Source organism: Leptodactylus fuscus, chromosome 5 (genome assembly GCF_031893055.1).
Source record: "Leptodactylus fuscus isolate aLepFus1 chromosome 5, aLepFus1.hap2, whole genome shotgun sequence".
Taxonomy (NCBI): Eukaryota; Metazoa; Chordata; class Amphibia; order Anura; family Leptodactylidae; genus Leptodactylus; species Leptodactylus fuscus.
The window spans coordinates 204,892,790-204,907,372 of record NC_134269.1 but is presented as its reverse complement, the minus strand read 5'-3'; the positions used below and the strand labels follow the sequence as shown (position 1 = coordinate 204,907,372).

The 14,583-nt window shown below is 45.2% G+C and overlaps 1 protein-coding gene across 2 annotated transcripts in view; it reads left to right on the top strand.

Moving 5' to 3' along the window:
• CRY1 (cryptochrome circadian regulator 1) overlaps positions 1-14,583 on the top strand; it is a 44,789-nt gene that overhangs the window by 28,176 nt on the left and 2,030 nt on the right. The window contains exons 5-13 of one of the 2 annotated variants that reach the window (XM_075275081.1): positions 4,924-5,012; positions 6,077-6,217; positions 6,790-7,101; positions 9,607-9,758; positions 10,029-10,231; positions 10,350-10,451; positions 10,972-11,061; positions 12,139-12,207; positions 14,003-14,110. In XM_075275081.1, coding sequence (XP_075131182.1) covers positions 4,924-5,012; positions 6,077-6,217; positions 6,790-7,101; positions 9,607-9,758; positions 10,029-10,231; positions 10,350-10,451; positions 10,972-11,061; positions 12,139-12,207; positions 14,003-14,106 — 1,262 coding nt within the window. In that variant the 3' untranslated portion in view covers positions 14,107-14,110. The remainder of the gene's footprint in view (positions 1-4,923; positions 5,013-6,076; positions 6,218-6,789; positions 7,102-9,606; positions 9,759-10,028; positions 10,232-10,349; positions 10,452-10,971; positions 11,062-12,138; positions 12,208-14,002; positions 14,111-14,583) is intronic. The other variant, XM_075275082.1, reaches the window with a different exon arrangement.

Sequence of the window (14,583 nt, the reverse complement as noted above, 5' to 3'; positions counted from 1 at the left end):
TGGGAGCAGATTTGGGAGGGGGGGGTTATAACTCGGCCTCTACTGTGCACAAGTTCAAGCATCTTGGGCTCTGTTCACACCTGTGGCATGTTTTCCATGTTGCTCCATTATAAAAACCTGATGGTAAAGAGCTAACACAAGTGTGAACAGAGCCTTGTATAGGCGTATGATAGGGAGTGATCTACAGTAGAAAGTGTAGTTTGTTGAATTTTTTTTTTTTTTTCAATTTTTATTTAATTTCTGCTTTAGTTTCTGATGCTGAAAGACTTGGTGCTTGCAAAAATTGTTCTCACTTGGGTTGCGATGACGACTCCATTTAGCAGACACATTGTCCGAACACACAGAGCTAGGCGTCCTAGTCAAGGGTGACCACCTAAGACCGGTCCGCTGGGATATTACATCAAACCGCACAAAAAACCTGTTACCTTTAGCAACCGCCCACTGAGCGGCTTCCATGTTACATTAACTGGACGCGTTGCTCTGGTTGGCGGCTATTGGTACGAAGGCCATTTTGTTTGGTTTGGTTTTGATAAGTAAGGCCCATTCTTTTGGTCTAATAGCCAAAAAGTTGTATTCCCGAGTAGAATATTCCCTCTCCGATGAGTAGCGGCCGCCATGTGTGTCTGGTATTGCAGCTTGGGCCTCATTCACTTGAATGGCAGTGAGCTACAGTACAAGACTCAGCGCAATGGATACCAGTGGTGGGGAAAAGAAAAATACAGAATGTATTTTTCTAATCTCGAGAATAATCCAATGTCTGACTTCTCTGGCAGGCTCTCAGGATGGAAGGATGGAGCATATAAAAAGTAAATATGTCCAGTCCTTTTTTTCCCTGACATCAGAGAAGAGTCTGAGGAGACTCCATTGATATAAGAAAGTTGTTGGGTTCAGTCATCTTAAAGGGATTCTACCATTAAAGTCAAATAAATTTTTTTCGTTGACACATAGGAATAGCCTTAAGAAAGGTTATTCTTCTCCTACCTTTTAGATGTCTTCTCCGCAGCGTCGTTCGGTAGAAATCTGTTTTCATCGGTATGCAAATGAGTTCTCTTGCAGCACTGGGGGCGGTCCCCAGTGCTCAAACAGCACTGGGGGCGTTCCCAATGCTGCAAGAGAACTCTCCAGCGCTGCCTCCATCTTCTTCAGGAACGGCCTCTTCACCCGTCGTCTTCCGGCGCAGCCCGTCAAACTTGTAGGCTTCGGGCCTCAGGCAGAGCTGACTGCGCATGCCTACAAGCCACAAGAAAATGGCCACTTAGTTACTGTTTAAGCAGCCATTTTTCTTGTGGCTGCGGGCATGCGCAGTCGGCTCTGCCCAAGGCCAAAAAGTTTGACCGCCTGCGCCGGAAGAAGACACTTGAAGAGGCCGTTCCTGAAGAAGGTGGAGGCGGTGCTGGAGAGTTCTCTCGCAGCATTGGGGACACCCCAAGAGCTGTTTGAGCGCTGAGTACCGCCCCCAGTGCTGCGACAGAGCTCATTTGCATACTGATGAAAACCGGGATTTCTACCACACGGTGGTGCAGAGAAGACATCTAAAGATAGGAGACGAATAGCCTTTCTTAAGGTTATTCCTACGTGATAGTGAGAAAAAATTCGATTTTAATGGTAGAATCCCTTTAATGTAATCGGTGTTGACCCTCTTTAGGTCCTTTTACACAGGGAATTAATTTGGGAGTTAAGGACCCCATGTCTGCAGTAGGGATAGGTATATATGATGCCAGGAGTCCCTGCTATCCCATGGCGCTAATACATGCTTACATTAGAGGACTGTAGCCCCTCGGGGAGGCAGGGACCCCTTCCATGATGGATGCCATTGAAGCTTAGAGTCCAGCATTCAGTACAGGAAATATGGCCGACATACAGTCCGTATTTCGCATACTGGATATGGTTGTGCGAAGCCATCTTTACACCTACGCTGGTAGTGGATAGGAGCGGGCGGCTGTTCAACTTTTTAAGAACGCAAACTGTTCCAAGTGGAAATCGTGGTCTCCTCTATGACTTAGACCAACCCCAGAGGCTGTTTTATCCCCCCCTATATACAATGTAAAGCATGACTGATCTGTTTTATGTATGATGACGCAGTGTCCTATGTCACCCACTTCACATCTCCACTGTAGCGCACATAATAGGCCTCAATGACTTGCACGTATATGGAGGGTTTTTTTCCCCTATGGTATACATACGTACATTTTATCACTTGGTGGCACATTCTCAATTCTATCATATCCCGCCTGTGTAAAACTTGTCGGGTCCTTTCTTAATAAAAGCTTAGGTACAGCGGCTGGTCCATATGGCGGTATATGCTGCACATATTCCAGATTTTTTGGGGTTTTTTTTACCCCCAGCTTTTGCTATGCTCCCAGTAACATCGGCATGGCGTGTTACCTGGCACTTAACCATTTAATACATGACTAGCGCAGGGCTCAGGACCCCACAAGCACATTCATTCAGAAAAAAAAACTTACGCCCAGGAATGTGAATTGGAAACATATTTACTAGACTGAAATTTTAGGGAAGTCTTACAGATGTCTGAAATAATTTTTTTTTTTGTTAAGAAATTAAGCTGTTTTAACTCTTTGGTGCCACATTTACCAGCAATGGGATGCATGTCCGAAATTAAAAAAAATCTCACTCCTGTATTTATTTTTTTTAAAAATTGTATGCCAATGTGTAATTTGGAGTGATCGTAAAATTTTACCAAAATTTTACCAAATTTTTTTTTTTACCAAATTGTGGAGGCATTTTCTTGACTCCATCTTGAGGACATGGCAGAGAATTTTCACTTCTTTTGATCCACAGCAGGTTATCTGGAGCTTTCCATTTCTGAACGTCATTAAAAAAAAAAAAAAAAAAAACACCTATTTTTTAAAATTTCCTCCAGTTTTACAATTGAGCGAGCACTAGTGATACGTTGTCATTCCTCCAGGAACTAGAAAAGGCAAATTTTCCTGCACGCTAAACTTTTCAGAATTCTATTTTATTTTTATTTTTTTCCCCTTTTTTTTGTTATTTCATTCTTTACCAAGCTTTTTTTGCCAGGATCTCAATTAGACAGGGTGCCCCCCGCGGTGCCCTTAGGCTGCAGTGTGACAACTAGTGGGTAACTTACTTGGCTGCAAGACGTCCCAAACGGAGTTAAAGGGGCGGTTGCATCACTTCCCGCTGACTTCAGCGATCTGGTGATGCCAGGCCGGGATCGTTGCAAAAAGGAGGTTCACGGTGCGAAAGCCACAACGAGAAGGCGGCACAGGTGGGGTCGTTCATGTTTCTAAAGGAAAAGCCACCCTGTGGCAAAGGGCATAGCCTGTACGTCTACGCACGCACCGGACGTTGTGCAGCAGAGTGGACCTATGGGCTAAGCCCATAGAGCAGTGAAGACGTCTGTAGCTTTTGTTTGTTATATGACTTGTCTTATGTTCTCTACCAAACAAAGCAAAACCCAGATCTCCTGGATTCCTACTATGAACTAAGATGTGACTATAAAAATCTCATCTTAACCCTATTCAGGACTGGTGGGGATTGTTTATAGGGCTGGACAGGGTTCAAAGGGCAAGATGAGGTATCGGGAAAGATGCAGATGTAGTAGTGCTACATAGGGGTTGTCTATGTTCCTGTATTAAAAACCTATGGTCTCTGCCAAATGACAATTTCTTGATCCCTCTCCGTCTTACACCACAGGCACTGCTACATCTGTATGGTCAGTATCGCAGAGGGTTGGGATAAATTTACATAAGAAAATTACAAATATGATTTTATATTGGAGCAGATTTATCAAAACTGTCTTTAATAATAATAATAAACGCACAATGTATATACTATGGCTGGAGCTCGGCCTTAAATGGTTGCTATAGGCAGTAAATATTAATTTATATTTAATATTTTTATTTATATTAATAATAATTTTATTTCTATTTTATATTTATATTATTTTTATATTTATATTATTTTTATTTATATTTTATTATATATTTATATTATTTTTATATTAATATTATTTATATTTTATTTTTATATATTTTTATATTTATATTTTATTTTTTATATTTTATATATATTTTTATTATATTTTTATTTATATATTACTATTTTTATTTTTTTTTGTCTTATTTATATTTTTATTTGCAGCGTATAGCAATCGATCGCCTCAGAGCTCTGGCTGGTTACTCTAGGCAACAAAGTGTTAATTTCTAGACATTTTTGATAAGCAAGGCCCAATATTTTTGTAATATTTTTAAAAATTTTCCACACTGGCCTTGTTGCATGTAGCAGCCATTGCTCAGCACACAGCAACGTTGGTTAAAAGGGTTAAATAAAAAAAAAAAATGGCTACCTGCTTTCAAAAATGTCAGCGCCCCTGACCATCTGGTATTGCAGCTTGCGTCCATTGACATGAATGAAGCTTAGCTGCAGTACCACTTACAGCCTGCGGATAGGCGTGGCACTGTTTGTGAAAGGAAGCGGCCACGGGGGAGGGGCTAAAGGAAGGATAAAGTCCTGAATAGCGTTAAATCTCGGTGTCTTTAGTATGTGCTTTGTCTGTCCTGTTTCTCACTAGTTTCCATTAGTTGTTCTTGGTATTGCGTTTTTTATTTTTTATTTTTTTTAGACCATATTTATTCGATATCAGTTCTATCCACCAGACCAATTTAAAACGAATCTGCTCTAAATTCTAACCCTTTCATGCCAGGAGTCAGATTTTGTCGGCGCGTGTCCCTTTGCCGGAAATGGAATTGCCTCGACTGCTAGCTCCAAGGAGTTAAAGTATTGTCAATTGTCAAGAATGGAAATCACTTTATTATGGAGTGTTGTGTTTTACCAAAAAATTAAAAAAAATGTCAAGATTGCGCCACAGTTTTATGTTGTGTGTCACGTGCGTGGCCAGCCGGGGGAGAGGAACTGACGGCCTGTCTTGTGGTCATTTAGGTTTTGACACGGAGGGATTAGCGTCGGCCGTGTGGCCCGGAGGAGAGACCGAAGCCCTGACTCGCCTGGAAAGGCACTTGGAAAGAAAGGTAAGGAATAATGTCACAAGATGACACCCGGCACCGCCACAGATCAGTCGTTGGGAGCGGCACCACTTCCACTGCCCCGTGGTGTCGCCTCAATCAGTCATGTGGCTTTTGAAGTGAATGGGCTGAGTGTTCGGCGCTGCGCGACTACTGAACAAGCTGCAACACTCACCTCTCAAAAGCTGGTGGTCAGGGCCCGGGTGTCCGACTACTGCCGGTCCTTTTCAGGACTATAATATTGATAGGTCACCAATGTTGGATCAGTGGGATCTCCCACTGGGAACCGTTAGCGTAAGTTCACAGGGGTTTTTTGGTCCGGAAGCAGAGGCCGACTCAGGTTGCGATTCAGTCACACACTCCGGTCCGGATTAGGCCCAAATGAATAGGCCTAGTCAGGAGAGAGTGTCTTCAGGGGGATCTCGCGAGGAGAATCCGCCTGAAAGAATTATTTCAATGTGATCAGACTTTTTGGTCAGGATTTTGAGGCCATATCCACCTCAAAATACCCCATGTGAACTTACCCTTACCCATCAGCTGTTGACAGGCCATTACAATATAGATTTATAGACTTAAATGTACGAGTTTTTGTTGCAGTGTAAAAATCACAAATAAAAACAAGATGATTCTGAATCTTTTATTTTCTAGCCTTCCCTTTTAATATATTGATGTGTATTCGCACTGGGGTTGGGCTTATCTCATGCTAATCCCTTCTTAGTGAGCAGATGAGGACTATTGATCTCTGCACAGGGGGCGCTGCGAGGCTAAAAATACTGCCGGTCTTGGAGGAGTGGGGCATGTTCTTTTTTTTTTTTTTTTTTTTTTTTGGGGGGGGGGAGGTTCTCTTTTCTGTAGCCTTGTTCCCCTGGCAGGCTTACATCAGCATCTTCTATGCACGTCCTTGTGTGTTTGGTTTTTTTTTTTTCTGTTCCTCGAAACAGCGCCACTTTGTCTACTGGCTGTATCTGGTATTGCATACATACAATATTGTTGAGGGAGATGGGTCCTCTTATGCAGGGGTATGAAGTCTAGTCTGATTGCGTCATTTCTATCGTTTGTTCTTCTTTTAGGCATGGGTGGCGAACTTTGAAAGGCCTCGTATGAACGCCAATTCCCTTCTGGCAAGCACTACAGGACTCAGCCCCTACCTGCGGTTCGGATGTCTCTCCTGTCGCCTCTTCTACTTCAAGTTAACAGATTTGTACAAAAAGGTAGGTCAAGTGACACAGGCTTAAAGGGTTTTTTTGGGGGGGGCCCAAAAGGTAAGTCATCGGTATTGGATCTGTGGGGCGGGGGGCCACATCTGGACCCTACACAGATCAGCTGATCCAATGGGAAGCCCTTGTAGTCTTATCCTGTCCAAGTAATAGTTCCTCAGTGCCACCGCTATACGCAGGACAAGGGCGGTAGCAATCTACACAAGCTCCCCCTGCGGCAGCTGATCTGTGTGGGGTCCAGGTGTCAGAACCCCAGAGATCGTACTGATGGTAAAACTCTTCAAAGCAGGTCAAAACAGTGATTACCTGTGTAAGGGTGACTGTCCATTGCTCTCCATCTGTCATCTGCTGTCCATTGCCCTGATCCTTTTATGAACCCTACCTTAAGACCAAAACCAACATAATTGCACTTCCTGTTGTCACTTCAGCAAATGGGCTGCTTAATTGGCAGCCATCTTTCTGAGAAGTGTGACCTGTTGTATAATATCACAACAGCACCGCCTTTTACCTGCTGTTTTTTTAGCTTTTTTTTTCACCTTTTCCTCATTCCATTTGTTTCTTTTTAGGTAAAGAAGAACAGCTCGCCTCCCCTCTCTCTCTATGGGCAGCTCCTGTGGCGAGAATTCTTCTACACGGCGGCCACCAACAACCCTCGCTTTGACAAAATGGAAGGGAATCCCATATGCGTTCAGATCCCCTGGGATCGGAACCCAGAGGCGCTGGCCAAATGGGCCGAGGGGCGGACAGGCTTTCCATGGATCGACGCCATCATGACCCAGTTACGACAAGAAGGTTGGATCCATCATCTGGCGCGGCACGCCGTCGCATGCTTTCTCACCAGAGGAGATCTGTGGATAAGCTGGGAGGAGGGGATGAAGGTAAGCACTTGGTGGTGGTGGGGGGGACATTGTATGGGTTACCCCTGCTTTTAAAGGGGTTATCCATTCGTTTGGACCTATTGAGGTTCTAGAATAGACGAGTCACAAACGTCTCAGAACGAAGATCTGCAGGACCTACCATAAATGGCTGATATGGGGTCGGCCAAAGATCTGCGTCTCTTCAGATATGTATTTGGCAGGCCCCAATGTATACCATTGTATAGGGGCAGATGTCAACCATAGGCTCCAACCATAGGGGGGAGACTGTGAGGTGGGGACAGAGATTGGGGTTACATACTACCATTGAGCTCTTGCTCCCTCTTACAACTATTTTTCAGCAAAATTGGTTGACGTTTTGGAGGTTTGCTGCTCACATATCTTATATTTAGACCTTATTTTTGGGTGAGTGACTACGTTTTGCCTTCCCGTATACATTACTGAGGACAGACATCAGATTTCAGCACCTGCGTTGCGGTCTAAAGGCAGATTTGTAATTGACCCCGTTACGTACTGACGAGGACGACTGCCGCTTATGTGTGCCGTGACCTCGAAACCCAGCCTTTATGGAGCACAGCAGGCCGGGAGTAACCTAGAAAAGTGAAGCTCATGCCTGCCGAAGGCGAAAACATGGTTACGTTTCCTGGAGGAGAATTGAACTGGGTCTCGGGATCTTTACAACCTCGCTGTGGGCGTAGGCAGGGGGTATTTTTAGGCTGTTTGTAGTGGGCGGAGGTCAAGCATTATCTTTTTTCGATATCTTTCCCATGTAAAGGATACGTGCAGAGGCGGGTCGTTCATCAGCGGCGCGTTATTTCCGGTTATCTGCTCTAGATGTGGAATAATTCAGTATTCTTAAAGGGATTAGGAGCTTCCCACGTTTCTATAGCTGTTTTGTCACAGTTACTTTACATTAACACAGTGACGCACAGAATGACCTACATGCTGTATACTGGAGGTTTCAGTAGCTGCCATACTGGTATATGCTGGCTCAACAGCGCCATTCTAGTCCATTGGTTATATCTGGTATTACAGCTTAATGAATGCCTCTGTTTTTGGAAGAAAACCAAATATATATATATATATATATATATATATATATATATATATATATATATATATATATATATATATATATATATATATATATAAATATTTAGACTTGCAAGCTATTTAGTTTTTTTGTTTTTTTTTTCTAATTCAACACCGATTCCCTATGAGGATTACTGGGGTCCCAAAAGTCCCTTAAGCCTTCACTATGTGAATGAATCACCAGGACTCCATTCACTTCTATTGCAGACTATGGTCCTTGAAGCCCCATAGAAGTGAATAGGGTCTCAGTCATGTAGCTCACTTTGTTTCATTCACGTAGAGAAGGTATGGGGGTCTTTTGGTTCTCCGTTCTCGTGGGTATCCCATTGTTTGGACCCCCCACCGACCAGACACTTATACCCTAGCCACAGTGTGTTTAATGTCAAAACCTATTTAAAGGGATTCTGCCATTAAAATCGAATTTGTTTTTTGTCGGTCACACGTAGGAATAGCCTTGAGAGAGGCTATTCTTCTCCTACCTTTAGATGTCTTCTCTGCACTGCTGTTGGGTAGAAATCCCAGTTTTCGCCGGTATGCAAATGAGTTCTCTCGCAGCACTGGGGGCCATTTTCTTGTGGCCTGTGGGCATCCGCAGTCGGCTGCCCGAGGCCTAGAATTTTGACCCCCAGCACCGGAAGAAGACGCGTGAAGAGGCCATTCCTGAAGATGGAGGTGGCGCTGGAGAATTCTCTCGCAGCATTAGGACCGCCCCCAGTGCTGCGAGGGAACTCATTTGCATACTGGCGAAAACCGGGATTTCTACTGAACGGCGGCGTAGAGAAGACTTCTAAAGGTAGGAGAAGAATAGCCTTTCTTAAGGCTATTCCTACGTGCGACCAACAAAAAAATTAGATTTTAATGGTAGTATCCCTTTAAAATGTAAGTCAGTCTGCTTGGGTTACGCTCCAGTCACAAGGAGGAGACGTGTTGGACTTTCGTTCTTCTGTTCCTCCGATCCCAGGGGAAATGAGTGACATCATTAAAGAAAGTCATGGCGAGCCGGATATTGCTATGAACCCTGCAGGGGGGATGTAGTAGTGGTATATGGATCATATGGGCTGGCCCGGTCCTACAGAGCAAAGTCCTGAGGGGGCGACCACATCTGGGAAATAGATCCGCGTTTATGGGGTGCGGGGTTGTCAGCATGACACCATTGTAATAAATCCTAATTGTGGCCACATACACGAGCAGTCAGACAGTACGAGCCTTTACACCAACAATAGTAAGTCTGGGCCAGTGTTTAACACCTGGACCACCGGTAATAGGCCGGAGCCTGTGTGTCATGTAGGCCAACCTGCAGAACCGGCCTGTTATGTAATAGTCCCAGACAATGGGCAGCCATGTAATTAGCGCCGTGTTATTGAGGAGTTGGCCTATGTCGCCTCTGACTCACCGCCACTTTGTCTTTGTATTCAGGTCTTTGAGGAGCTCTTACTGGACGCGGACTGGAGCGTGAACGCCGGGAGCTGGATGTGGTTGTCCTGCAGCTCCTTTTTCCAGCAGTTTTTCCACTGTTATTGCCCAGTTGGCTTTGGAAGAAGAACGGACCCCAATGGGGATTACATCCGGTAATTCAAGGCAGTCGCTGAAACCAAATAATACCTTGTACTCTGAGCAACCTGGCCATTAAAAACAGGGGGGGTGGGGGGTGTTATTATTTCCAACCCGCCCCTGAGTTTGCTCTAAATCCTAAGGAAACCCCTTTAACTTGGACCTGCTGTCAGGGGAGAGAAGGGGTCAGGCATCCTGGACTCCTACGTGCCAGATTCTATTGTTTCGTGGATAAGCCACCGCTTGCATTGTTGCACAGAACTGACGATTATTTTTCTCGTTTATAGGCGCTATTTACCCATTTTGAAGGGTTTCCCACCAAAGTACATTTACGATCCGTGGAACGCACCCGAAGGAGTGCAGAAGGTTGCAAAGTGTATTATTGGGGTCAATTACCCCAAACCAATGGTGAATCACGCCGAGGCCAGCCGTCTGAACATTGAACGGATGAAGCAGATCTACCAGCAGCTGTCCCGGTACCGAGGACTTGGTGAGTTGGCCGCACTTTACACCTTCGTACATAATCCCTAGGAGATGCCATAAATATGGGACTGCTGGTTCTATACTTGGGGAATATGAAATTCATTTTGTCTTATTTTTTTCCTTAGGTCTTCTTGCATCAGTGCCTTCTAATCCGAATGGGAATGGGAACGGTGGGCTCATGAGTTATTCTCCAGGGGACAGCATGCCAGGCTGCAGCAACAATGGAGGTAAACTGCCCATTAGTGGGCTTCTATACAGATATGGGGTTAGTGAGTCCCTAACGGAAGGTAATTCCTTGAGAAGGTCAGGACCCATTCCTTAAGGTGCACAAAGCCCAGGGTTCATTAACAGAATCCAGGCAATGTGATCAGTCTGTCCCAGTATGGTGATCTACTCGGGTGGGCACTAGCATCTGCCTGTATACTGGTAATACACAGGCTGACAGACTGACATATACATGGATTAGACTCGGCACCTACCATAGTACAGTATATCCTGCAAAAAACAAGTCCTCATACAGCTAGATCAGGCCAGTAAAGGTTTGAACACTATAATGGCCTTGCTATTTTGGGTGTGAAGTTCATGCCCAGATCCTCGTGTGACCCAAAGGATAGCCATGCTATAAATGGGGCTGGGATCTGATCACAGTTATGTAGCCAATAACTGACCCCTCTATATTCCTTGGGTGGGTCACTCTTGTGTGTCGTGTACTCTTAATATAGGATGTATTTTATACTCTTCCCACAGGGTCTCAAATGGGAGCGGGTGAGGGCAGCTCTGCCAACAACTCCAGTAATAACCAGGGAGAAAGTCATTCTGGACCTGGAGGCATCCAAGGTACGGTGGGGTCTCAGGCCAGGGGGTTGTGCAGATGTATATACATAAGCCTCATGGTGAAGAGATGGGGAACTGGTGAATACAGTGGGGCCATAACTGTGCAGCCTGTGAGCCATTAACCTAGTGCTTCACCTTAAAGAGGAGTTTTCACCACCTCCAACTTTTTTTTTTCACCCTTTTAATAGCCACATCTTCACTGATTTCAGCACAGTTGGAATTTTTTTTCTCTCTAGCCCCCATCATTTTGGAGCCTAATATGCTAATTGGGCGTGTGAATGTCAAGTGGGCGTGATGCTATCTGCCTCTGATTGCAGCTAAGCCATGCACCCTTGACTGCGCCTTCCTGACACCACTTGCTTAACCTTAGAAAACTAATTAGCCTAATGAGCATCAAAACTACCTGTATTACTTGCTCAGGAACGGTGGGGGCTAGAGAAAAATTCCAACTGTGCTGAAATCGGTGGAGAAAGGGTTAAAAGGGCTTCGCAATGAAGTACGTGGGGAAAGGTCGTCTCTGCTCTATATAATTCCTACTTGTCCCATGGCAATATAATGCCAGATTGTCATCCTGGGACTCCCAAAAGTGAGCTGTAATCTGTGGGATAAGCTGCCAGTAAGTGTTTAGTTTTTCTACACTGCCACCACAGGAGAAAACTAGGCATTACACAGTGTCCATTAAAATCGGTGGATCGTCTGTGTAACTCAAGACGAGTCCTGGGGATGCAGATCCTGAGCAGGAGGCCGCATGTATTTACTGGGTGTTGTAAAGCTGCAATAGTACGAACTAAAAGGGGCATTATGGCAACTTAAAGGGCTCAGAGAGGCGTAAAAAAATAAAACGTCCAACTTGGACATTTACCTGGTCCTCGGTTGCCCATCTACATCATAGGTTATTGGGGCTGCACTTCTGGCACCACTGCATGCACCAGGGCCCACCTCTACCTGCTATAGGAGGAGACCCTCCAGTTCCCCTTACTGTATATGAGGGTATAACTTGCTTCTATACATCAATCTCTCATTGATTTGGCCCTTCACACAATGTGTAATTACCTATTAATTGGACGTCCTCTCTTCCAGGTTACTGGCAGGGGAGCAGCATCCTGCACTACAGCCATGGAGACAGCCAGCAGTCTTACTTAATACAAGGTAATGACCTTTACATCCCATAATCGCCTCGCTGTACACATAAAACCTGCCGCACTAAGGCTTTTACTTCTCAGTTGCTTCTGAAAAGACGTATTGCATTTCTAACTATTTAAAGAGGATCTTTCACCAACAACTCCAGCTCTTTACATACCTGCAATTGGGGTTGGGTTTTTTTTTTGTTGTAGCCCCCAATGATCCTGAGCAATCGGTGCAGTTGGTTTTGGTACCCGGGATGCTAACTAGACTCCCTAATGTCACATGGGTGGTGTCAGGCAGGAGCAGGTAAGTGGGCGGGATTCTGGGCTCTGAAACTGTCCACCTCTGATTGGAGTCCAGAGTCACGCCCTCTTGCCTGCTCCTGCCTGACACCACCCACTTGACATTAGGGAGTCTAGTTAGGATGTGAGGTAACTATACTAACTCAGGAGCTATGGGGCTAGAAAAAGAATTGGAGTGAAAAGAGTTGGTGATAAAAGGTCCTCTTTAAAGGCATTGTATCCTGTATCCTCTATAGATGGGGGTGGAGTCTGCCCACCGGGACCCTTAAAGATCATGAGCAAAAATTATAGAGCCCCTCCCCATTTATGGAGCAGCTGAGGATAGCCATGCCGCTCTTGATATGTCCGTGTTACTAAGTACATGTATAGACCTGGAGCTTCTTATCTCAGGGCTCTGCATTGTGGGTTCCTCTGTTATTCCTCATGGGAATCTTTGGGGCATTACCATTATCGAAGGGGTTCACACTTGCATCAGAGAATGTCTAAGATCTCCTGGCGCTCTCTGGTAGTTACATATTGATGACTTGGCCTTGGGATAGATGAGCAATACCTGATTCATGAGGGTTCATTACCCCGGACCCCCACAGATCAACAACTTGCAATGCCGCACAGGTAAGTCCGACTTCTGCATCACCGGCCATGGACCTTGAGTCCATTCGTCACTCGGCCTGTTTGCAGCTCAGACCCATTCAAGGTGCATTGTAGTACCAGTCGCATCAGACCCTCAATGATCTAATATCCTATGAGCAGGTTGTCAATATGTAACTCATGGGAACCCCTTTAATGGGGGCAGGCTTCAGTTTGTAGGGGCGAAATCCTGAGGCTTTCTGGAAATGTGAACAGAGGAAGCGCACAAAACAAAGGTCTAAAGAAGAGACGATCTAGAATGTTCTCCTTGTGGGGAATACAATAATCTAATACAAAGACCTGTATGGAGAGTCAATGTAATTCTTAATACAACACCTTCAGCCTCTGGCAGACTCGGTGACTCGTGTCACATCTAAGTTGTCCTTGCAAAGCGCCATCCTGGCCTCTGGCTGTACAGGGTACTGCAACTAGCCCTGTTCTTTAAAGGAGTTGTCTGACTTTCTTTCCCCCTGCCTCCATTTCCAGCGGCAGCAGTTCCGGATATCTTTATACGGGAGAACTTGAGTCTTTTGATAGATCGTCTCAGTCCATTTGATTTTTCCCAAAAAATTACTGCCGAGTGTGCTCATACAGCGCATATGTCCAGTGTATTGGCCAGAGGGCTTGGGTGTAACGGTTCATTAAGACGTAGGCGTCCATGTTTACTGGCTGAGTTGGTGTCACCTAGACCCTGTGATATTGAAAGGCTATAGGTAGTGATGGCGGAGTGGTAAAGTATTTCACAAGAGTGCAGGACTCTTTCAGAAGCTACTGTTGAGTAACCTGATATAACGGTAGTAATATATACAGTATTGTAATCCGTAGAGCATGCTCTCTATAGGGGTGTAGATTAGTCCATCTGTTTTAGCAATGTCCTATCTACCCCACAGCGAGGAACAGTATGAACTCTGTGGTGTCTTCTGGCAAACGTCCCAACCCAGAAGAGGAGACCCAAAGTGTTGGACCTAAGGTCCAGCGGCAAAGCAGCCACTAACTTGGTGAGTGTCCGCACCAATCTAACCCCATTATTCCCTCCTGAGTCGCAGTGAACTTGTCTGTGTACGATCTAGGGCTGTGGTGACAATTTAGCAGCCACAGACTTAGGTGTATGTGTGTAATGTCATGGAGAAAGCTAGGCTGTGATCAGCTGCTCCCCGCAGATGTAGGCGCGCTGTGATTACTGCTTAGTCCCCTGTCGTTTTAATCCCGCCTGGCGTCACCTTATAGTCCCACATAGTATCCTCATTATACGGGGCCTTTGTTCCATGCGCTAGAAGTCGGTGCTTGAGGTTCTAGTCTGTATACGCGCTGAATAGTTGCATCCTCTACCTCAGCAGGTTCTGCAGATCACATGGCAGCGTCAGGATGCAAACTTGTGGGAAATGTAGTAAAGGAGCTACTAATGTAATGCGCTCTGTGTACTGAGAGGGTCGGGACGGAGCCCCAATCTGGACATACACGTTATTTTCTA